General features: G+C 43.3%; 2 protein-coding genes across 4 annotated transcripts in view; both read right to left on the reverse strand.

The window, feature by feature from the left end:
* LOC135516478 (glucosidase 2 subunit beta-like) overlaps positions 1-21,622 on the reverse strand; it is a 290,273-nt gene extending 268,651 nt beyond the window's left edge. For all 3 annotated transcript variants that reach the window (XM_064940816.1, XM_064940815.1, XM_064940817.1), the window contains exons 1-6: positions 21,428-21,622; positions 20,545-20,661; positions 17,240-17,335; positions 14,081-14,138; positions 11,114-11,231; positions 8,895-9,036 (exon numbers count right to left, since the gene is read on the reverse strand). In XM_064940816.1, the coding sequence (XP_064796888.1) occupies positions 8,895-9,036; positions 11,114-11,231; positions 14,081-14,138; positions 17,240-17,335; positions 20,545-20,661; positions 21,428-21,530 (634 nt within the window). In that variant the 5' untranslated portion in view covers positions 21,531-21,622. The remainder of the gene's footprint in view (positions 1-8,894; positions 9,037-11,113; positions 11,232-14,080; positions 14,139-17,239; positions 17,336-20,544; positions 20,662-21,427) is intronic.
* A 1,706-nt stretch (positions 21,623-23,328) lies between these two features.
* LOC135516479 (doublesex- and mab-3-related transcription factor A1-like) lies at positions 23,329-25,418 on the reverse strand. Its single transcript, XM_064940818.1, has 2 exons — positions 24,801-25,418; positions 23,329-24,409 (listed from the first exon to the last, which is right to left on the reverse strand). Exons 1-2 carry the CDS (start codon positions 25,273-25,275, stop codon positions 23,583-23,585), a joined length of 1,302 nt encoding a protein of 433 aa, XP_064796890.1. The 5' UTR covers positions 25,276-25,418; the 3' UTR covers positions 23,329-23,582.
* Positions 25,419-25,893: the final 475 nt, after the last annotated feature.

A 25,893-nucleotide genomic window follows, 5' to 3' on the forward strand; every position in this document is an offset into this window, starting at 1 on the left:
TTTGTCACAATAACAGAATGGAATCAATGTCAAGGACTTGCTCTCAGGTGTCAAGTGCACTTGATGTGCTTTTAAACCAAGTCCTGCTGGCTTCATGGATGGACGTGGACCTTTAGAAAACATGCATGAAGCTCACAGACACTCTAAAGTCAAAAATCAGGTCAGCCGGTGGAATAGCTGGAGGACACACCTAGATCTCCCTTTTTATCTCCACACATACAGTTGAAGTCGGAAGTTTACAAACACCTTAGCCAAATGCATATAAACTCAGTTTTTCACAACTCTTGACATTTAAATCTGAGTAAAAATTCCTTTCAGGTTATGTCGATATAGGACTCGTTTTACTGTAGATATAGATACTTTTGTACTATCTTTGTCCCCATGTCCAGTTGCAAACCGTAGTCTGGCTTTTTTTATGGCGGTTTTGGAGCAGTGGCTTCTTCCTTGCCGAGCGGCCTTTCAGGTTATGTCGATATAGGACTCGTTTTACTGTAGATATAGATACTTTTGTACCTGTTTCCTCCAGCATCTTCACAAGGTCCTTTGCTGCAGATCTGGGATTGATTTGCACTTTTCGCACCAAAGTACATTCATCTCTAGGAGACAGAACGCGTCTCCTTCCTGAGCTGTATGACGGCTGCGTGGCCCCATGATGTTTATACTTGCGTACTGTTGTTTGTACAGATGAAAGTGGTACCTTCAGGTATTTGGAAATTGCTCTCAAGGATGAACCAGACTTGTGGAGGTCTACAATTTGTTTTCTGAGGTCTTGGCAGATTTCTTTTCATTTTCCCATGATGTCAAGCAAAGAGGCACTGAGTTTGAAGGTAGGCCTTGAAATACATCCACAGGTACACCTCCAATTGACTCAAATGATGTCAATTAGCCTATCAGAGGCTTCTAAAGCCATGACATCCTTTTCTGGAATTTTCCAAGCTGTTTAAAGGCACAGTCAACTTAGTGCATGTAAACTTCTGACCCACTGGAATTGTGATACAGTGAATTATAAGTGAAATGATCTGTCTGTAAACAACTGTTGGAAAAATGACTTGTGTCATGCACAAAGTAGATGTCCTAACCGACTTGCCAAAGCTATAGTTTGTTAACAAGAAATTTGTGGAGTGGATTAAAAAAGAGTTTTAATGATTCCAACATAAGTGTATGTAAACTTCTGACTTCAATTGTAGCTCCACATCGGAACATGACTTCAATACAATGGGACAGAGAGAAGATTTGCATATGGGGCAGTGCTATTTCGGGTTGTAAGAGTTTTGATCAGCATGACAATTCTAACCTGATGCTACCTGGACCTGATGAGCCATACAGTATATTAAATATGTTATGAGCCACACATTAATGATATTTAAATAAGCCCAAGCCCATTATCCAATAGATAGGATAAAAAAAACATGTTTAAGGAGAGGCCAGTGGACCACAAGTGCTTGGCGTATTGCACAAGAGAAAGGCTGTAAGTTAGAAGCTTATCATGCATTAATTAGCTAAATATAAGGGCAATACTGCATTGAATGTATTACCTGAGGCTAGGACATCAATGTGTATACGGCTATATATCAATCTAGAACAGGATGATCTATTTTGGATGCAATTTGAATGTTGATGGAGAGAGAGAGAGAAAGACTGCAAGAAACTGATTTAAAGAAACGATATTCGAGTGATCGGCTGTTTTTAAAAAGTCTGTAGCTGCAATTTTTAAAAAAGAACAGTCTTCACAATAAAAAAACAAGATGACAACCGAAAGTCAGATGGAGAAATTAGACCAGCATTCAGTCTTTACATTACTGTAGCATAGTATATGCTGCAGCAAATGTAGGCCTACCTGTCTGTCACAAGAGAAAAAGTTACCATGATAAGAAAGGTCTACATGCATCGTGACCTGCACTCCATACTGAGACGGGCTGTCTGTCCCCACCCTGAGCGTTCTCTCAGGCAGAGGCCATAGAGAAGCCAGATTTAGACATGGCATATCATTTTTAACAGTTCCATTTCACGCCATGCTGCTGCTCATATAAATAATTTATAATAATTGACCGTTTTTTTCACAGTGATTTATCCCGGGAAAAGGGAGTGGTTTTGGGCAGTAAATCCCAGTAACCGGGTTCCCCCCATTCAACTCCAGTGCTATTAATATCCAGGGGTTTGGAGGGGGGAGGATAATATGGTGCACGTAGATAGACTACTTTCTGCATTTATGGGAAGATTGGTGGGGGGGGGGGTGACTGCCGACCTCCTTGTGAACCCAATACCACGGACATTAGGAAGAAGGTTCTTTAAAAAACAACCCGTGCAATCAGTGCTCCCGCCCCCTCCTCCCCACTAATGTGCCCGCTTCCGTATTCAAGGTGGATTTAACCACAAATCTCCCCCAACATTCTTTGCCAAACAAAGACCTCCCATTAAGACTGTGAATGACGAGCGACATCGGTTAGCCTAGCGAGAAAGAAAAATAAAATGGGTGATGACTCGGGTAATGCTGTCCGCGCTCTGTCAAAACAACGTGTGACATTTTCCCTTTAAAAAGCTAAATTACCGCCGCCGGATAGATAGAGATCTAGGAATACTAATAGACTAAAGTCAATGTGTACGCACGTTAATCCCCCTAATACGATCTCACATGATAGTGCACGTCTGTTGTGTGGGAGGAGTTGTGTAGAGGTACCTGGCACGTATTAGGAATTGATAGAAGCTTTTGAAGGATCGGTTTCCCTCAATAGGAACAGTGACAGAATAAAAAGGCTTGAGATTAGCCTACGATGATCGAAGATGGCTAACACACTTTACAGTTCATTCGCAGCGCTGCTCGAAAACTGTTAACATAGGCGGCGTGTCAACAACAACAAAAACGTCTGAGTGTGCACTTGTAAGTCAATTGATCACCCGTTCCCAACATGCATCACTCTAAAGATGTTTTATTCCCCCATTAAATTTCCAAAGAGAAACCGCTAAACCATGGAGTCAATACCACTGATGAGACACACAGTTCTTAAATAAACGGTCCTTTTTTTATGTCTTTATTCCATTAAATCCTCCCGGAGTCATTGCCCCCTTGACGCACGTCGCTTTGCAATTGGCTTTTGAGAGCACCAATAACACGGCCCTCCCCAATATCTGCATATGAACCCCCAGAGACGACCTCGATCAACTGCAGCCAAAAAGGAGAAGACTCCATTTTGGCTCAGAGAAAAGGCAACCCACAGGCAATGTGGGAATCATAATGTCTACTTGCCCCTGTGTTGGTATTTCCCACACATTGACATGTACAGATATAAAAAGACAGACGAGATGGTATGAAAGGTCAGTGTTTCTTTTTTTAAAAGGGATACTTCTGTTTATATTGATCATTTAATCCTCTTCAATCTCATTCTTTGTTACCCTTTGGAGGGTTTTTAGCTTGGTCCTGACTGGAAAAAGGCCCATATCTTTACGGGTTAAAATGCTGAGCTTGACTGTTTGGAATCCATGACGATGGGAGGAATCCATGACGATGGGAGGAATCCATGACGATGGGAGGAATCCATGACGATGGTAGGAATCCATGATGATGGGAGGAATCCATGACGATGGTAGGAATCCATGACGATGGGAGGAATCCATGACGATGGGAGGAATCAAAAGTTCCTACAATCAATCTTACTGGCCATAATATCTGTAAATTTGGTTTATTAACTATGGTTTACTTTTTGTTAGATTATATATTTTTGTTTTATTCGCCGTGCTGAAGAGGACTAAAAGCAACCATGCGGAGTAAATACATAATTGATTGAAGATAACATATTTCATTTACTAGGAATCTGGTTCAAATGGTAAAGCTCCGAACACACCGGTAGGATTGTCAAACGTTTGCCTGTCCGACAGTACTTAGCACCTCTGAACAGAATGTTGGCAGTCAATCTCTTTTGTGTTCACACAGCAAAGACCTTGGAAGTCGTCAGACACTCAGCCTTGTTAACATACTCCAAACCAGAAGGTGGCAGTAGTGTTGTTTGGCAATGCATAGAGTATATGATTCCAAGCTATTGGCACTAATTTTGTAGAATAAACCCTTGTTGTTACTAGCCAGGTGGCCTCAGCTAGATAACTACCTAGCAAGATGATGAAGAACAATTGAATACACTCTCCATAATCCCATACTGCCAGTGGCAGCCCATAGCCAAATGTTTTGCTAGCTAGCTAACGTTTGTATATTCGCTACCTAGCACAACATAGCTAGCTAGCTACGGACACTGCACTAACTCGGCAGCCATTTCATGGAAACTAGCTAATCCAATGTGATTTAATTATAATGTCATTACTAGCTCCTAGCTTGGGTGAAAAATTTAGTGTTGTGCGCATTGCGTCCGTGCACTTAGCTAGCTACCACCCCATAGCCTACATATGAAGAGTGACTGGCTCACCCGTGGATGTACGGCGAACATGCACTTTTTGTTGGCCACTGACGAGCATTGCGATACTACAAATCAAATCGGTAGGTTCGTCACTACAGGGTCGGCATGCAGCAGCTTACGTTTTTGTTTCTCGCAAGAGAAGGAACGGCCTCCCACTGTGATAAGTACCTATTTTTTTTGTGTTTTATGTTTGGTTGTAGCTGGGAAGGGAAAGGCAGTCTGAAATGTTTAGGCCCCTGAGCAATCTATAAGGATGCAGATGAAACAGAAGGACATCCACAGCCCTGCTTAACAGAGGTGGGACTTGCCAGTTCAGTTCACCACTCCAGGAACTGGCAACAAGGAGGCATGAGACCTACGATAAGCAGAGGTAATGAATGCTATTATTAACTGGGTGGTTCGAACCCTGAATGCTGATTGGCTAACAGCCGTGGTATATCAGACCGTAAACCAGGGGTATGACAAACAAAAGTATTTTTACTGCTCTAATTACGTTGGTAACCAGTTTATAATAGCAATAAGGCACCTCAGGGGGTTGTGATATATGGCCAATATACCACGGCTAAGGGCTGTGTCCAGGCACTCTGCGTTGCGTTGTGACTAAGAACAGCCCTTAGCCGTGGTATATTGGCCATATACCACACCCTCTCGTGCCTTTTTGCTTAAATATAGCATAGAGTTGACTCCAAGACCCTGTACTTCACGCCACACACACATGCACACTAATGACGCAGTGTACAACATACAGAGGGCATTCACACAAACCTACAGTGGTGAAAAAGGCACTCAATTGTCATACTTGAGTAAATGCAAAGATACCTTAATAGAAAATGACTCAAGTAAAAGTGAAAATCACCCAGTGAAACACTACTTGAGTAAAAGTCTAAAAGTATTTGGTTTGAAATATACGTATGCATCAAAAGTAAATGGAATTGCAAGAAAATCATTACAAATTCCTTATATTAAGCAAAACAGTCAGCACCATTTTCTTAATTACGGATGGCCAGGGGTACGCTCCAACACTCAGACATAATTTACAAACGAAGCACGTGTGTATAGTGAGTCCACTAGATCAGAGGCAGTAGGGATGACCAGGAATGTTCTCTATTTAGTGAGTCCACCAGATCAGAGGCAGTAGGGATGACCAGGGATTTTCTCTGTTTAGTGAGTCCTCCAGATCAGAGGCAGTAGGGATGACCAGGAATGTTCTCTATTTAGTGAGTCCACCAGATCAGAGGCAGTAGGGATGACCAGGGATTTTCTCTGTTTAGTGAATCCACCAGATCAGAGGCAGTAGGGATGACCAGGGATGTTCTCTGTTTAGTCAGTCTACCAGATCAGAGGCAGTAGGGATGACCAGGGATGTTCTCTGTTTAGTGAGTCCACTAGATCAGAGGCAGTAGGGATGACCAGGGATGTTCTCTGTTTAGTGAGTCCACTAGATCAGAGGCAGTAGAGATGACCAGGGATGTTCTCTGTTTTGTGAGTCCTCCAGATCAGAGACAGTAGGAATGACCAGGGATGTTCTCTGTTTAGTCAGTCTACCAGATCAGAGGCAGTAGGGATGACCAGGGATGTTCTCTGTTTAGTGAGTCCACTAGATCAGAGGCAGTAGGGATGACCAGGGATGTTCTCTGTTTAGTGAGTCCACTAGATCAGAGGCAGTAGAGATGACCAGGGATGTTCTCTGTTTTGTGAGTCCTCCAGATCAGAGACAGTAGGAATGACCAGGGATGTTCTCTGTTTAGTGAGTCCTCCAGATCAGAGGCAGTAGGGATGACCAGGGATGTTCTCTGTTTAGTGAGTCCTCCAGATCAGAGGCAGTAGGGATGACCAGGGATGTTCTTTCGATAAGTGCGTGAACTGGACCATTTTCCTGTTCTGCTAATCATTCAAAATGAAATGAGTACTTTTGGGTGTCAGGGAAAATGTATCGAGTAAAAGGCACATTATTTTCTTTAGGAATTATAGTGAAGTAAAAGTAGTCAGAGAACACTAAAGCACAGATACCCCCCCAAAAAACAACTTCAGTAACACCTTAAAGTCATTTTTACTTACGTACACTACACCACTGATCAAATCTACACGCAGAAAACGAACCCGCAAACAAACAAAAGGTATACCATATTATGAACGGATAAAAGCCAGGATCTTGCTGATGTAGCACACTGCTTGCCTCTACAAACAAGGGAACATGAGAGAGTCAGAATGGCATATATAATGACCGAAGCAAACACAAGCAGAGAAATGAAGGACCGAGAGAAAAAAAATCAGACCACAACATATATCCAATCAAGGTAAAAAAAAAAGTTACGGATTTATTATTTACACGTCCATGTTTGCTCAGGTTGGCTCCCTGACCGGCTCCCTGACCGGCTCCCTGACCGGCTCCCTGACAGGCTCCCTGACAGGCTCCCTGACAGGCTCCCTGACAGGCTCCCTGACAGGCTCCCTGACAGGCTCCCTGACTGTCTCCCTGACCGGCTCCCTGACAGGCTCCCTGACCGGCTCCCTGACAGGCTCCCTGACAGGCTCCCTGACCAATTTATAAAGTGCTGTTCATTTATTGTGTAAAAACGCGAGTCCTGAATTAATCAATATTTAATGTCACGCATTGTGGTTCTGGATAGCTGGCTGGTCGGCTAAGGTCCACTTTGCCTTCCAGGTCGACGACGAAAACATCACCATACCTACTGATTCCTGAAAAACACATCTACAGTTCCACACACAGAAATGGCCATGAGTCTGCAGAACATACACAGCTACATGCTACCCCCAGCTACATGCTACCCCCCCCCCCGAAACAAAGCAGTCATTAGCGTGGGAAGTGAAAACGAATGGGTTTAACTCCCAGAAGATGTGATGAAAAGGATGCAGAAAGGGAGACCGTGTACCCCTCCGGAACACGGCCGAGGCGACGCACACACGCGTGTCATTAACGTGTCATTAAAACGTGCCCCTGGGAAAGGTCAGCTGGCACCGCGGGAGGCTGATGGATGGGGGCTCGGCGGCGATGCCAAAGTCAAGTGACCTTTCCACCGCCCCGATCCCAAACTTTTTTTTCCCCCCCGGAGGTGGCAAGATGGGCCTCGACAGCAAATCAATCTTGAAGCTTGAGGACACGGAGGACAGTTGTAAATGAAAAGAAGAAGAGGAGGGAAGATCTAGGTACAACACCATACCACAGTTAACATTTAGGCCCTACTAATAACACACAGGTTGCCTAAAATGGTGGCCTATTAAATTCTGTCTCCATTAAGATTGGTTGACAGGGGAAGGGGGGTGTAATGAGAATGTTTGATAAAGTGAGTGACTAATTCATTCGGGATTTCCTGGCTGCCGCTCTCTGTTCCCACTTTGCCACTGAATCACAGGCGATTAATTATGCAAACTACACAGAGGCCCAATTCTGATCCAATTTAAATATCCAAACCTTTGCTTTGCCCCCCACGTAATGGATTTGAAGTCCCTGCACAGGGAGTGTAAAACCATGAGTTTCCCCAACCAAAACCAACTAGCCCCAGCCCCAGAAAAGCAGTATTAAATGCATGTCCTACTGGAAACTTTACCAGTAAACTACCAGAATGTTGGTGTCTTTCAAAGATTTTATGTAATCACCAAGATATCTCGTGGCCCTTTTGGGTCCTTCAGATTATCATAGGTGTCTGTAACTTTCTCTGTTCTTCTTTGTGGCCTTGTCACATGTAAAATATATCAAATCAATTCAAATAGAATGAGAAAGCAGTAAAACATTATCCTTAACATAAACCATTATCTTAGTGAATACCACTGGTGTTTAATATGAGGGTTTCAGTATGACATATCCTTTAAATATTTTTTATTATGTAAATATGCAAATGTTGTGAATGTTTTGCCGTCAAAACAGTTTTGAAAAAAAGTCAATAGTTGGACAATTTATTTTGTTGATTCTATGCTTTTTTTCCCATTAAATTTGGCTATTTTCTCTTGAACCATATGGACACAGATATTGATGAATACTATATATTAAATTACCAAAGTTATGATAGATTGCCAAAGATTTTCTGTTTTCTACCAAATTTACTGACGATTCTGGTAACTTTGATAAATTTCCCAGTAGCTTTTGCAACCCAACTCACACTGTGGTAAGGGAATATTCCCTAAACTTGTCACTCCAACATCAAGAGGATGTACAGGAAGAAAATTTGCTGTTAGTCAGCATTCCGATATACATATTTCTACGATGCGGAAAGCGTTTTTAAAAACACACCTCGTCCTAACTGTGGCCCTCCAATATGTCACTCTAAATGCGGCCCTGCAGAGTTGGGGTCAATCCACTTCCATCAAAGAATGGAACACGACCCGTTACTCTGACAACAACCTCATCCCCGACACTCGGTGCCAAAACGAATCCCATTACCTTATATGGAAGCTTGACCCCCTCAGCACTGGCCTAACAATCGCTGTTTGTGTAGCCCCTGTCACTACTCTATTGGTTGTCATGACACTTACTGTTGTCCTCCGTTTCCCGTGCCCCCATCTCCCTCTCTCTGAGTGCGTCTGCCTCCTCCTTCCTCCTTGCCTCCTCCTTCCTGAGATCATCCAGTTGGGTCTGTAGGTTGTCAGAGACCCGCTGCAGGTCACGAAGCTGGGCCTGAGGAGATGAAACGAAATGGAAGACATCCTCAACGCAACACATAAGCCCATATGGCGACCTAACGCAACATTACAACGCATCACACATTTATTACGTAATTATACGTCACTAAATAAAAGTAAAGACGGTATGTCTTGGGCAAACTTAATGGTCAAGCATGAAAACATGTTTCGCTGTATAAAAAGGACAGAGGTGGGGGGGCAAAATGTGTTGTGTAGAAGTCATGGAAGTGATGAAGTGGGTGCAAATGTACAACTCCTTAAATTGTATCTCATTCATTTAAAGAGTGGGGCCTGAATGGATTTAATGATGAATCTCAAGTATTGAGCCTCCTATTCAGTTATTTTTTCTCTCTCTCCCTCTCTCTCTCTCTTTCTGTATTCACAGCAGCAGCTCTGCTGTAAAAGCAGAGAGGCCTACACAATGGACTATTTAAATCACCAGCGCCAGGCTGTGTTGCCGTGGCACCAAAATGACACTGAATGACAGAGAAGCATAGACTATCATCACTCTCTGTAATAGTCCAATTAATGAACAAAACGTGTGTGTATGTGTGTGTGTGTGTGTGTATATATATTACTTTCAAATATCCCCTCTTGAGAGTTTCTCATAATGCAATGATGAATTCTCGAGCTGTGGTTACGATAGGGATGACTAGCTTTCTGGGGTATGTTCCTTCCTGATCCACATTCAGCAGCCAGAGTGATTTATGGAGTCCATTTTGAGTTAGCGCCGAGCATACCTGCTACAATGTATAGCACTGTCTGGGTAAACAAGTGCCTCCAGACTACATTATCAAACTTAAAGCCTAAACAACTAGCCTAAGTGCTAACATGCTAGCATGAGTAGCTACCATTAACGACACAAGACTAAAAACTATATTATTTGGTGGCAAACTTTGATGGGAGATTTACAAAAAAGTTGGAATGTCCTTCATTCTCTTTTACGGTATGTACTGTCATTCAATCTAGTCCTCAATCTTTTTGTAAATCAAGACAGAAAGATAATAGAAAATATTATTTATTCAGTACGCTGGAAGGAACTGTTGACTCAACATGAAAAAATATGAGCACAATTCTAATAGGATACATTATTCCAGCAATGTCTCTAACAGGTCTGGTGTTCTTCTAACAGTCTCCCCTCAGGATAGGTTCCCTTGGGGTCATTGTGTAAGGTTCCTAGGAGTAGCCCCTAAAGCACACTGCCATATCAACAGAGACACATTCAGAACAGAGGATCAAGAACTGCAGTAGGGGCAGGGGGTTGTACAAGCCTGGATCTGTCAATCACCAACACACAGAAACAGAACATTGACCCGAAATATTCAACAAAACGTGCCCTGGGTATAAGAAGCCTGTCAGCTGGCAATCAGAGGAGGGTGTCTGTGTGTGCATCTGTGTTGCGACTGAGTCGGCTGACTCTTGCGTGACTATTCCGTGACTATTGCGTGTCATCGTAGTCGGCTGACTCTTGCGTGACTATTCCGTGACTATTGCGTGTCATCGTAGTCGGCTGACTCTTGCGTGTCATCGTAGTCGGCTGACTCTTGCGTGTCATCGTAGTCGGCTGACTCTTGCGTGTCATCGTAGTCGGCTGACTCTTGCGTGTCATCGTAGTCGGCTGACTCTTGCGTGTCATCGTAGTCGGCTGACTCTTGCGTGTCATCGTAGTCGGCTGACTCTTGCGTGTCATCGTAGTCGGCTGACTCTTGCGTGTCATCGTAGTCGGCTGACTCTTGCGTGTCATCGTAGTTGGCTGACTATTGCGTGTCATCGTAGTCGGCTAAGTATGGTGGATGTGAGTGATTATGGATGGCTGTAGTAGTAGTGGTGGTGGTGGTATTAAGCATGACAGCTGTTATAACATTGTGTTAGTAGTTAGGCATGTACATACATGAGGGTAGGTGCTAGTTTAAACAGTAACCATAGCAACACGTGGCATGGTTGCAACATGCATTCCGGTATCAACTATATGTCTAGGAGACGTGGAGGATTGGGGCAGGGTAGGAACACACTGATTTCCCTGGGTGACGGTCAGACAGGGAGCCAGTGTATATTACCACTGCTACATCTACCTGTTTCTCCCGCCAGGTGAGGACGCCTTCCTCAATCAGCAGCTGCTTGAGTCTCAGCCTCTCACCCAGGACCCTCGTCTGGCCCTCCACCTCCGCTCGCTCCCTCTGTCCCAGATTCCTGGAAGAAAGTAAACGCGGACTGAGAAAAACCCACCGTCTGTTGTCTCCACGGACACCTCCCATCCTCTTCTAACAGTGATGCCATGGGCCAATTCCGGAGCGCTCACAGTGTACTCCCCCAGTCCAAATGGGAAAATAACTTGGTACATGAGCTAGAGGAGGATTCTGTGGAAGAGCAGATATTTGCCCGAGATACAGTAGAGGGTAGGAGGTTGTGAGGTCGAAAATTAGGTATAATATTTTTGTTTGTTTGCAGTTTTGAGGCATATGGCATAATTAAATTAAATTAAACCTATATTGGTGCTTGTGTTTGCCGAAGGTGTACCCATGTGCTAGTCGTGGCAATGAACATCAATGCAATTAGGGATGTTTTACTAATAGAGGTTGTGGCTATGCTTTGACTTGGGAGTCATAAGAGAGTCTAGCTAAATAATATGCTTCTGAAAAATGTACGCACACCGAGTATATATATTTAAAGAATACTTTTTTTCCTTTCAAGCATTTCTTAAGTGGAATTAGAGCCCTTCGTTGTTTTGACACCGAATCTAAAAGTGTTGTAGACGTTTGGAACGAACCAATTATCCCGAAGGAAAATATCCACAACGTCTCAATTTAACTGAGAGGCTGCTGTTGTTATTAACCATTCTACTTCTATTTGGTAAACAAGCACAATAAGACGGCAAAATGAGAAGCCAATGAGGTGGTGGCTATTGAACTCATGTTATCCATGATGTATTCACATTAAGGGTTGAGTTGCTAAAGGAATCATATTATGTCAACACAGCCCTCAGTCTCTAGCACAGTGACAACACGCCCCCTGGTGCTAACATACAGTATGAGAAAGGTCCCCTGGTTATCATTGTCGCGTAGGCCCAACAGGCTTCGATCCCCTACACACATGTCTACGGAACGGTCAGGACAACAGGAATATTTATTTGGCTATTCATACCAACAACAAAAAATCCTTTCTGAAACGCAAATCATATCCATTTCAAACAGGTGCTGTCAATTGGGATGTCGGATGGCATGCCAATGGGAACAAATTCCAGCTCCAAATGATCACAGTACACCACAGTAACTGATTTAGAGCCAGAGCAACCAGGGGTGTCTACTCTGGGCTAGACCTGGGCAACCAGGGGTGTCTACTCTGGGCTAGACCTGGGCAACCAGGGGTGTCTACTCTGGGCTCGACCTGGGCAACCAGGGGTGTCTACTCTGGGCTAGACCTGGGCAACCAGGGGTGTCTACTCTGGGCTAGACCTGGGCAACCAGGGGTGTCTACTCTGGGCTAGACCTGGGCAACCAGGGGTGTCTACTCTGGGCTAGACCTGGGCAACCAGGGGTGTCTACTCTGGGCTAGACCTGGGCAACCAGGGGTGTCTACTCTGGGCTAGACCTGGGCAACCAGGGGTGTCTACTCTGGGCTAGACCTGGGCAACCAGGGGTGTCTACTCTGGGCTAGACCTGGGCAACCAGGGGTGTCTACTCTGGGCTCGACCTGGGCAACCAGGGGTGTCTACTCTGGGCTCGACCTGGGCAACCAGGGGTGTCTACTCTGGGCTAGACCTGGGCATCAGGGGTGTCTACTCTGGGCTAGACCTGGGCAACCAGGGCTGTCTACTCTGGGCTAGACCTGGGCAACCAGGGCTGTCTACTCTGGGCTAGACCTGGGCAACCAGGGCTGTCTACTCTGGGCTAGACCTGGGCAACCAGGGCTGTCTACTCTGGGCTAGACCTGGGCAACCAGGGCTGTCTACTCTGGGCTCGACCTGGGCAACCAGGGGTGTCTACTCTGGGCTAGACCTGGGCAACCAGGGGTGTCTACTCTGGGCTACACCTGGGCAACCAGGGGTGTCTACTCTGGGCTAGACCTGGGCAACCAGGGGTGTCTACTCTGGGCTCGACCTGGGCAACCAGGGGTGTCTACTCTGGGCTCGACCTGGGCAACCAGGGGTGTCTACTCTGGGCTAGACCTGGGCATCAGGGGTGTCTACTCTGGGCTAGACCTGGGCAACCAGGGCTGTCTACTCTGGGCTAGACCTGGGCAACCAGGGCTGTCTACTCTGGGCTAGACCTGGGCAACCAGGGCTGTCTACTCTGGGCTAGACCTGGGCAACCAGGGCTGTCTACTCTGGGCTAGACCTGGGCAACCAGGGCTGTCTACTCTGGGCTCGACCTGGGCAACCAGGGGTGTCTACTCTGGGCTCGACCTGGGCAACCAGGGGTGTCTACTCTGGGCTAGACCTGGGCAACCAGGGGTGTCTACTCTGGGCTAGACCTGGGCAACCAGGGGTGTCTACTCTGGGCTAGTCCTGGGCAACCAGGGGTGTCTACTCTGGGCTACACCTGGGCAACCAGGGGTGTCTACTCTGGGCTACACCTGGGCAACCAGGGGTGTCTACTCTGGGCTAGACCTGGGCAACCTGGGGTGTCTACTCTGGGCTACACCTGGGCAACCAGGGGTGTCTACTCTGGGCTACACCTGGGCAACCAGGGGTGTCTACTCTGGGCTACACCTGGGCAACCAGCGGGTGTCTACTCTGGGCTACACCTGGGCAACCAGGGGTGTCTACTCTGGGCTACACCTGGGCAACCAGGGGTGTCTACTCTGGGCTACACCTGGGCAACCAGGGGTGTCTACTCTGGGCTACACCTGGGCAACCAGGGGTGTCTACTCTGGGCTACACCTGGGCAACCAGGGGTGTCTACTCTGGGCTACACCTGGGCAACCAGGGGTGTCTACTCTGAGCTATCAGATAAACGCCAAATGAAAAGAAAACAAGCAGGTGTCCACCCCTGAGCTAAGGTGTATGATTTTAGAAGTACGGACTCCCCTGTCCAACTGACCTGCATGTGTTTTGGCAAGGCGTTTGGCTTCTGTACTCATCTGAAGCGTCACAGCAGTCTGGAGGGAAGAGCGGTAAAAGGCATTTACACACCAGGCAAATCAATGAGGTACACAAGAACAAGAGATCTCAACAAAAGACAAGAGTGCCACATTGACCTCTGAAACTTCTCTTGTGCGTTCTTATTGATCGTTGAAATGCAGCCATTTAAAAATCCCAATCTGCTGATGCCTACAGCTACGTTCAGCACCTGACAAAATAACTACTACTTAGCTAGGTCGGATTTCATTCCCGGGAATTGCCAGGGAGCGACCAGAGGCCATGAGAGCGGTCACAGTTGGAAATTCCTCAATTACGCTGGTATCCCATTGGTTGAGCAGTAGCTAGAGTGCCAGAGCCCGACACGGTTAAAAGCTCTCACTGAGCCGAGAGGACAAACCACCAACTCTAAGTGGCTCCATTCAAGGCGGGAGGATGAGAAGGTAAAATGCTACCGGAGTCAGACACTAAACCCCTCCCTCCCTTAGTTCCTTCTTTTTCTCCATCGCCTGCTGCTGCCGTGTGCCATCACAAACAGACAGGAAAGCCTGTGACGGGGGGGGGGGGCAGCGATAACGGGAAACGTTCCATTTTTTTGAAAGCTTGCAGCGCTCAGAGACAAGAGGGAAGGGGGGACAAAAAATGATCTAATTAAAGGATTTACAGCAGCAGGCTTCACACGCCAGGAGGAGGAGAGAGAGGAGGAGAGTGAGGAGAGAGAGTGGAGAGAAGGAGAGGTAGAGGAGGAGAGAGGGGAGAGATAGGAGAGAGAGGAGAGGTAGAGGAGGAGAGAGGGGAGGAGAGAGAGAGAGGAGAGAGGAGGAGAGAGGAGAGAGAGAGAGGAGAGAGAAGGAGAGAGAGGAGGAGAGAGGAGAGAAAAAGAGAGGAGAGGTAGAGGAGGAGAGAGGTGAGAGAGGAGGAGAGGTAGAGGAAGAGAGGTAGAGGAGAGGAGAGGGAGGAGGAGAGAGAGGAGAGAGAAAGAGAGGAGAGGTAGAGGAGGAGAGAGGCGAGAGAGGAGAGGTAGAGGAGGAGAGGTAGAGGAGGAGAGGATGAAGACAGAATGCTGTTCAAGGAGACGAGGAGGAGGAGGAGGAGGGAGGAGGAGGGGGGGAATTGAGGATGAAGACAGAATGCTGTTCAAGGTGAAGAGCGGGCGAGGGGAGAAGGGAGAGGAGGAGGAGGGGGGGTCTTGTTTACTGTTTTGCCTCTTTATCTCAGTTTGTTTCCTCAACTAAAGCGAATGGCAGCGAGTAGAACAACTTCCAAGATGTCAATCTTTGACAGCATTCAAAATGTGTTCTCAAAGAGAAGAGCAAACCAGTGGGACATCACTGAGACAGTGTTCTTCCTACTGGAGTGGAGCCCACTGTAGTCACAACTGACGTTTGTAGTCTAGTTTAAACAACAGTGTGGCCCGTTCAGTAGCAGTCCGTGGCATCAATGTGAAGGATCAAAAGATGAATGTAAATAACTAAGCCTTGGTCTTTCAACTACCTAATCAACATTTACACAAGAGCATGACTGGCTTAATAAAGTAAAGACAGTAAAGCTGTAACAAAAGGATTCAACATGTATATAGTCTAATCTGGTTAATACAGTAGAGTACAGTACATTACAGTACAGTACATTACATTACAGTAGAGTACAGTACATTACAGTAGATTACAGTAGAGTACAGTACATTACATTACAGTAGAGTACAGTACAATAGAGTACAGTACAGTAGAGTACAGTACATTACAGTAGAGTACAGTAGATTACAGTAGAGTACAGTGGAGTACAGTACATTACAGTACATTACAGTACATTACATTACAGTAGAGTACAGTACATTACATTAGAGTACAGTAGAGTACAGTACATTACAGTACATTACAGTACATTACATTACAGTAGAGTACAGTACAGTACATTACAGTAGAGTACAGTACATTACAGTACAGTAGAGTACAGTACAGTACAGTAGAGTACAGTACATTACAGTAGAGTACAGTACATTACATTACAGTAGACTGCTGTGCAGTACATTACAGTAGAGTACAATGCATTACAGTGCAGTACATTACAGTAGAGTACAGTACATTACAGTGGAGTACATTACAGTTAAGTACAGTATAGTGCAGTATATTACAGTACATTACATTACAGTGCAGTACATTACATTACATTACAGTGCAGTACATTACAGTAGAGTGCAGTACATTACCGGGGAGTACATTACAGTTAAGTACAGTATAGTGCAGTATATTACAGTACATTACATTACAGTGCAGTACATTACAGTAGAGTGCAGTACATTACCGGGGAGTACATTACAGTTAAGTACAGTATAGTGCAGTATATTACAGTACATTACATTACAGTGCAGTACATTACAGTAGAGTGCAATGCATTACAGTGCAGTACATTACATTACAGTGCAGTACATTACAGTAGAGTGCAGTACATTACAGTGGAGTACATTACAGTTAAGTACAGTATAGTGCAGTATATTACAGTACATTACATTACAGTGCAGTACATTACAGTAGAGTGCAGTACATTACAGAGGAGTACATTACAGTTAAGTACAGTATAGTGCAGTATATTACAGTACATTACATTACAGTGCAGTACATTACAGTAGAGTGCAGTACATTACAGAGGAGTACATTACAGTTAAGTACAGTATAGTGCAGTATATTACAGTGCAGTATATTACAGTACATTACATTACAGTACATTACAGTACAGTGCAGTACATTACAGTACATTACATTACAGTGCAGTATAGTACATTACATTACATTACAGTGCAGTACATTATAGTGCAGTACATTACAGTACATTACATTACAGTACATTACATTACAGTGCAGTACATTACAGTGCAGTACATTACAGTACATTACATTACAGTACATTACAGTAGAGTACAGTACAGTACATTACAGTAGAGTACAGTACATTACAGTACAGTAGAGTACAGTACAGTACAGTAGAGTACAGTACATTACAGTAGAGTGCAGTACATTACAGTGGAGTACATTACAGTTAAGTACAGTATAGTGCAGTATATTACAGTACATTACAGTGCAGTACACTACAGTTTGCTAGCCATGCACAATAGGGAAAACTTTACCGCAGATGCCATCATTGACACGTGATGACGGTATGTAGTGAGAGCGGTAGCCGAGGTTGGTGCAGTAGAATCGGCCATTAGGACAGGCTGCAGTGCCTAAAAGAGGGCAAAGTTCAAAGGTAAGTCTGTGATGACTGCATTTCATTGGGAAGCAGATTTTCAATGGAATAATGATTTATGTCGAACCAGCTCATCTGATTTTATACTTCATATGAAGCGTGCAAGAAAAGGCATTTCATCTATACTTGTGCATGTGACATTAAAACTTCAAACTTGAATGGTGTTGTGAAGAAAAATACATGCACTTCCACAGTCACTCTTAGGGTGGCAGTGTCCAGCAAATAATCACATAGATGTTTAATTTCTGGGACCAGACCAGATTTGCAGGGGCAGATTGGTTAGATGAGTCGTACTGAATGTGTTCCTTAAAACAAACAAAACTTCCAAAGCCCACTTTTCAATTACATTATAATAAGGCGATACAGATTTAATTGAGTGTTTAAATGTTTTCAAAAAAAAGGAAATATAGATCTGAAGAAGTGAAAAGTTGTACTTAAACAATTGCACAATTAGGCAAAAAATATAATTTTAAATGATGTCCTATAGTTCCAATAAAATAATTATGGTGGAATTATGCCTCTTTTAGCCTCCCCAAGAATCTCCTGATTAGGTCGCTAGGTGTAGAACTGGGGTTGCTATAATGACCCTACTTTTTAATTAAAAAAAATAATAATAATAAATGGTTTTGCTCTATCGACTCACTTTTTCAAAAATGAAATGTGTTAAACATTTAATAAAAAATATGTCTGGCCTAAAGATTCACTCTATTCCTCATCACCCACGATAACAATATATTCCTTCATTGTGCCAGTAGATTCGTTTAGTACAGAGGTGTCAAACATACGGACCGGGTCCAATCTGGCCAGCGGACGGACCGAGTTGAAAAATAAAAAGGGGGAAAATATGGGGCGAAAACAAACTGAATATTACTTAAAATAGCAAAAAAATGATACAAACATACAGTTTGTTGACTGTGTCAGGCTCGATAATAATCCCTAAAATACAGGGCCTTCAGAAAGTATTCACACCCCTTGACTTGTTCCACATTTTGTTGTGTTACAGCCTGAATTTAAAATGGATTAAAGTGATATGTTTGGTCGCTGGCCTAAACACAGTACCCCATAATGTCAATGTGGAATTAAGTTTTCTGAGAAAAATATATATATATATATAAAAATTAAAAGCTGAGATGTCTTGAGTCAATAAGTATTCAACCCCTTTGTTGTGGCAAGCCTGAATAAGTTCAGGAGTAAAAATGTGCTTAACAAGTCACATAATAAGTTGCATGGACTCACTCTGTGTGCAAAAATAGTGTTTAACATGATTGTTGAATGACTCTCATCTCTGTACCCCCACACATACAATTATCTGTAAGGTCCCTCAGTAGAGCAGCAAATTTCAAACACAAATTCAACCACAAAGGCCAGCAATGTTTTCCAATGGCCTCACAAAGAAGGGCACCTATTGGTAGATGGGTAAAAATTGAAAAAAGCATACATTGAATATCCCCTTGATTATGTTGAAATTATTAATTACACTGTGGATGGTGTATCAATACACCCAGTCACTACAAAGATACAGGCGACCTTCTTAACTTAGTTGCAGGAGAGGAAGGAAACCACTCAGGGATTTCACCATGAGGCCAATGGCGACTTTCAATGGGTGTGATAGAGGAGAAAACTGAGGATGGGTCAACAACATTGTAGTTACTCTACTAACCTAATTGACATAGTGAAAATAACGAATCCTGTACAGAATATAAATATTCCAAAGCAGGCACTACAGTAATACTGAAACAAATGTGGCAAAGCAATTAATTTTTTGTCCTGAATACAAAGTGTTATGTTTGGGGCAAATCCAATACAACACAGTGATAAGTACCACTCTCCATATGTTCAATCGTAGTGGTGGCTGCATCATGTTATGGGTATGCTTGTAGTCATTAAGGACTGAGGAGTTTTCCAGGATAAAATATAAACGTAATGGAGCTAAGCACAGGTAAAATTCTTATGGAAATCCTGGTTCCGTATGCATTCCAACAGAGACTGGGAGATGAATTCACCTTTCAGCAGGACAACAATCTAAAACACAAGGCCAAATCTACACTGGACTTGCTTACCAAGAAGACAGCAAATGTCCTTGAGTGGCAGAGTTACAGTTTTGACTTAAATCAGCTTGAAAATCTATGGCAAGACCTGAAAAATGTTTGTCTATCAATGACCGAATGCAGCCCCCGGGGCAAAAAAAAATGAGTTTGACACCCCTGATTTTATTTTCACTTGCAACCTCGTTCCTTGAGTTCAAAGAAACGCATGAGAACTTGAAATCTCAGCAAGTGTGAATATATTATATTATAATATTTATACATTAATATAAACTAAATCAAAACCAGGGATCGCCAAGAATCAGTAGAGCTGTTATCTAGTCAGTGTAAGAGCACTGGTTGTCTCCCTACACTCGTTGTACTCCCTGCTCATGTATACCTGATGTATAGACACACTTAGACCCTTCTCTATCACTATACCAGCCAGGTAAATCATGGTTTTACCACCCACTTACCACGGGTAACTTACCACCTCTAAACAAGGACTTCAACTACATTATAAAGTCAACTCATTGAAATATCTGAAAGTCATTGATTGTACCAAACTTAAAGACAAGATGGAATCTGATTAGATGTTATAACCGGCCAGCAATCAATCACCCTTACATGTCCTAGAATACAGCGATTTGGCTACATGCAGAACAGAACATACAGAATGTCTTGAAGATGGTCTATGTGACGGAGTCATTCTACCAGTTCACTTCAGTTTTTTTGCTTCATCTATATACTGTACCTGTGATCTGAAAGGTGACTTCAGGTGTACAAAAGTTATTCGACTCAACATCGTGACAATGTGAAGTATAGGCTATGTCCGCACAATGACACCTGTTTGCAGCTGTAGCCCCTCTTTGCTGGAGTTGATCAAAGTTTCCCTTAACTGTTGGTCCAGGATCAGAAAAATCATTATCCTCCTAATGGTTAAAGTTAGGACTTGCCTGATCTGGGCCCATATTCATAAATTGTCTCATTGTAGGACTGATCTAGGATCAGTTTAGCATTTTATTGTCATAATGGACTAAGATTACATGAAAAGAGGGGACCTGATCCTAGAACAGCACTTCTACTCTGAGACCCTTTATGAATAAAGGCCCGGGATCTTCTGTTTGTGATTAGGGGAAACCTGTACCACGAGCCTCTTTACCTGGTTCATCTGATCCATCCATACAGTCGCAGTAGTCGTCATTCACCTGGTCAAAGGGGATCATTTTAGACCCATCGATACACAGGAAGGACTTTCTTTCTCTATAAAACCTCTTATCTGTTAAAAGGGAGAGAGCAAGGGGGGGAAAAAATCATCATGTGCGTGTGTGATGTGTTGACATTCTTGACTTACAAACTTGGTTTGTCTAGTGGTTAACACATCTGCTTACAGACCACCCATGTCTCCCCGATGGCGGGGAATCAAAATGGATACCCCTTCTGCCACTTTATGTTAATCAGACCTCCCTCTCTCATTCCACACTGTCTTAATTAATCATCATTTGTTTACAGTCTCATACGGTATTGACTTTCCAGCTCGTGTTGGGGTCGGCGGTAGGTTAGAGAGATGGACCATATAACGAGGGGGTTGCCGGTTCAAATATCTCCGGGCTGACACAATATCCACGCAAATAAAAAAAAATAAAGATGTATTCTACTCTATTCTAAAAGCATTCAAAACATTACTGCATGTTATAGTTAGCCTATAGCCAGACTGAATGTGTGATTCAATGGCAGGTGCATTTCGCTACACCCGCAATAACATCTGCTAAATATGTGTATGTGACCAATAAAATGTGATTTGATTTGTTGACAGTCACAACACTTGGGAAAAAGCAAAGGATAATTCAAATGTTGTAATATTGTCAAACTAATTAGATAGCTATCGTTAGCTAGTTCAACAAGTTCAGTAGGCCTAGTTTGGTAAAAAAAAACATACAAAATTGTAAACATGTGCTAAGAGGCTGCTTTGTTTACTAGCTAATCCAGGCTATGTAGCTAATCTTGCAACAGCATTATATTTGTTTACTTCGGGAAAGACTTACACGATAAAGAAATTCCTCTGATTTTCCGCGAGTCTACACAAATGGACCAAAGAACCACAGCAATGATAATATGACAATGTCCGAGGGAACAGTTTGTGAACATTACTCTCTTAGAGAGGGCTGCAAAGCAGTTAAAATGCTCTTTACACTCAAAAACTAGCAAGCTAGTTTAACATTTCCCAGTGAACTATCAGCGCTTCCTGAAACATGGTCATGTGACGTGACATGTGCATGGATTTTACCGTCTACGTTTCAAAATAAAAGCCCCACTGTGAAATGTGAATATTTTAAAACTAGCATTAATGTATTTAACACAGACAAATATGTTTGTAATCAAGCAATATAAACAAAATATGTTTGCAATAAAGCAATATAAACGTAGAAAGTCTACATTGACTGATAAGCTATCTAATTAATTGACTGTTTAATTTACAAATGATTAATCACAGTGTACCTTTATTTTACTAGGCAAGTCAGTTAATAAGAACAAACACTTATTTTCAATGACGGCCTTGGAACAGTGGGTCAACTGTCTGTTCAGGGGCAAAACGCCAGCTCGTGGATTTGAACTTGCAATCTTTTCAGTTACTAGTCCAACGCTGTAACCACTTGGCTAGTGCCACCTCAAAATAACTTATCCATTGACTGGTGATCTGCTTTGTGGAGACTGGCTGATAGCTATTTGTGTCTCTGACTGTCTCACAAAAAAAACATATGACAAACAACATATGACAATTAATTTTAAGCTTTTAAAACTAAATTATAAAAAAAATAAGATGATGTTTGTCACGGAACAAAGAGGGGTTATTTAACTATTACATTCCATCCAGTACACCAGAGATAAATACTCTAAATATTCCACAGTATATCTATCTATTTATATCTATCTATCAATCTATTATTTCCTTATATGAACTGTAATTCAGTAATATCTTTGAAAATTATGTGTGTTGAAATTATATATTTTTTCTGTATACATAGAGCCATGGCTACATGGAACTCTATTCCACATCAAGTAATTCACACAAGCAGTCAAATCAGATTGAAAAAAGCAGTGAGGACTGTGAAGAGTCACACACACACAGGTAGAAACACACATACAAACACACAGCATTCACACTGTACACACACATACACCTGGATCGTGGGTTGTATTAGAGTAGTGGCCTGAGGGCACACACTTAATGCTTTGTGAAATCTGTTGTAAAATGTATATTACTGCCTTAATTTTTGCTGGAGCCCAGGAAGAGTAGCTGTTGCCTAGGCAGGAGCTAATGGGGATCCTTAATAAAAAACCCAGGAAGAGTAGCTGCTGCCTTGGCAGGAACTAATGGGGATCCATAATAAACCCCATGAAAAGTAGCTGCCTCCTTGGCAGGAACTAATGGATTAAAAAAAGAGTGAATTATTGATATGAATGTATATTATTGTGTTGTTATGTTATGTTATAATTTGCCATTTAAGGTAGTATAATGACAATTACACTTGCTTCAAGTTGCAGGTTCTGGGACTCCATATGGAGAGCATCAGGTTCCGGAACTCAATATGGAGAGCATCAGGTTCCGGAACTCGATATGGAGAGCATCAGGTTCCGGAACTCAATATGGAGAGCATCAGGTTCCGGAACTCAATATGGAGAGCATCAGGTTCCGGAACTCGATATGGAGAGCATCAGGTTCCGGAACTCGATATGGAGAGCAGGTTCTGTGTCCAACTTTGATTCGTTTCAGAATTCATTCATTTTTTATGCATAGAATAGGTCAAATGTTGGGATATTTTAATTATGCTTGATTGCAAAATATAACTGGAATATAGAACCGTGAAAGAACTTCATATAATTCGAAGCCTCAGCAGGTCTGCTGATATTTCTCATGATTATACAACAAAGTATACAACAAACCTTTCATTTGATGTGTTTTATTTAAGACACAAACTTTACAAAATGTACAGTTTTAAAAAATATATTGGAATTGTAAAGACACTGAAAATGTTTTAAGACATATGTGATAACATTATCTGCATAATCACCTCCCCAAAAGTACTTTCAATTAGACAACCTGTAAAAGAAGTTACACAGCAGTTTGATAAATAGTCCAACTGTTTTGTTTTTTGGGGGGGCATTTTATCTATGTGTGTTTTGTTGCTTGAACCAAAATTATTTCTCATGATTTATACGAGAGTATATGCCGGTGTTACATAGGGAGTCTTTACTCTGGAGATAGGAGAGGTCTCGCATCATGCCCGGGAAAGAGTAGTCCAACGGCGGGCGGAATGGGAAAACAGGCATCAGTCCGGACGTCACATACGGTGACATGAAATTAGGTATGACACCACCTGCGGTTGAGTAGGCCAGACGCAAAGGATTCATACCAAAGCGAGGACTCAGCCCGTACATACTTTCGCCTCCGGCAGCTGTTGGCGTGGTTTGCAATGGGGAAAAAGCAGACTTGGTACCCAGAGCCCCCAACGCTACCCCTGGAAGTCCAAAAGTAGGCCTTGGTTCATTTGAGTGAACAGATAGAGATAGACCGACGCTATCCGAGTTGCATTTATTCTCTTTGGAGCTAAGAACTAGTTCAATAGCCTTCACGATGTCCCCTTTGCAAGTTTTCACCACCGATTCCAAAGTATCCCGCTTGTGATGGGGGAATATCTTGGTCATGACCTCGGTGGGGTCCCGGTCCTTTGACGCGCAACCGGGCTCGGTAATCTCCAGCGAAGGGTAGTCCTTGGGCCGCTCGGACTCGCTGCCCGACTCGAGGTCCGAGGATGACAGAGACCGTGGGCTCTCTGTGTGGTCTGACAGCTGGTCAAAAGCAGCCGTCTGACTGCCACTCTCCTTGTCGAAGACCGCCTGTTTTTTCTCTTGATTGGGAGAGGTATCGTTCTTTCCCAATGGAGAGGACAGTGGTGCGGTGTGAGGTGCATAGAACGTCCGGCCCATGAATCCGTTGTTTAGGTTGTACTTAGTCAGTTTGTCATCTGAAATTATAAATAATAACGGAATTAGATTAGATATATGAGATAGGACGTTATGTCTAATTTTTCAAACTGTATGCATTTTCTATGGGTTTCTGATTTAAACGCTGCGTAAAACGTCTCACTGGTCAGATATCATTTCACAAATAATTGGTTAATCTAAGTCGATTTGTACGTATGAAATACCCGGTTTAAGACTATAATTTCAAGCATATTTTTTAACAGCTTGAACAATAATTGCAGGTGGGACTTTTCCATTGTAAAAGACCTATCTCAATTTAGTCTAAGTCAAATAAAGCACCAAACGGCCATACTAACCAAATGAATCAAATTGACCAAAACATTGTTATCAAATCTACTCTCAATACCAACAGGTAACGATGGACTAACTCACCGTCTTTTTGGTCCTCAGTTCCAAAAACATCATAACTAGATATTCTTGGCACGGTGTTTCCAGATCGCTGTACCCCAGATGCCATGGTCAGTCCGGTCTCCCCCGCCCCGGAGCCGGTGTACATGAACTGGAGCTCCCGGGCCTCGCTTTCCTCCTGCGCCTGTTGTCTCCTGAGTGCCACCTGTGCAGCCATCACCCGCTGCCTCTCCGCTATCAGGGTACACTTTGCGCACACGCAGTCTCTCCAACGACAGAAGCGCTTGTGGCCTTTCAGAGCGGACACCACGCCGTGGTTCCTGCACCGTGCGCACTTCGGGGTTCGGGGGTAGCCCCTCTCCATCGACGGTTTACAGGCAGCAGCTCGGAGAAAGAGAGGCGGAGGGCGCAGAAGGGAAGCGGGCATCTGTAAACCCCCGACGGAGAGAGGAGAGGAGCTGTGCCCAGCCAAGCCGTGCGATCGAATGCTGCCTTCCATTCCGCGTGGAGACGTAAACCAGGTCTCCAGAAAGTCCAGTGTAGTTCAGAAGTCAGTCAATGTTTGTGTACTGTCTTCTTCCAACTGACTCTGCCACTCTAAACTCTTGAGCTTAAAAGTTGTTCACCTCCAGGTGGTTTGTCTTGAAATAATGCACCTCGGTCACACCCCTTTCTTTCCCTTCCGTGCCCTCATGAATATGCGCCAAGGGTGAAGAGTGGTCTAATGGGTTTGACTAAGCTCATTCATTGGAGCTATTGTCAAGAACAATGTCATGGTCTATCACCTTAAATGATATAAAAATCTACTTGATTTTTTTTAGCCTACTTTTTTAATCGGCTAGTTCCTTTATTGACTGTATATCTGTAATCAGGATATTGTATCAGATAAATAATGATTATTAAAAAAAATGCTTTTAGGTTTCGGTATATTTAATACACTGTATGATTATATATTATACATTTTAATTGAAAACATAATGTGGTGGAGCATCGTGAACACAAATTCAGGTCATTCAGTGTAGTTGTGGTATGTATTGATTTATGGGATAATTCAGTAATACTGTATTTTCAAAAAGACAAATAATCCTCCAGACTACTTTTTCTTGTATTTGACAAT

Source organism: Oncorhynchus masou, chromosome 27 (assembly GCF_036934945.1).
Source record: "Oncorhynchus masou masou isolate Uvic2021 chromosome 27, UVic_Omas_1.1, whole genome shotgun sequence".
In the NCBI taxonomy this organism is placed as follows: domain Eukaryota; kingdom Metazoa; phylum Chordata; class Actinopteri; order Salmoniformes; family Salmonidae; genus Oncorhynchus; species Oncorhynchus masou.

Excerpts from the sequence above, each read along its gene's own strand:
- LOC135516479 (XM_064940818.1), bottom strand. The coding sequence starts at position 25,275 with ATGGAAGGCAGCATTCGATCGCACGGCTTGGCTGGGCACAGCTCCTCT. Across the intron at positions 24,410-24,800 it reads AACTGAGGACCAAAAAGACG|ATGACAAACTGACTAAGTAC; the intron begins GTGAGTTAGTCC and ends TTATAATTTCAG.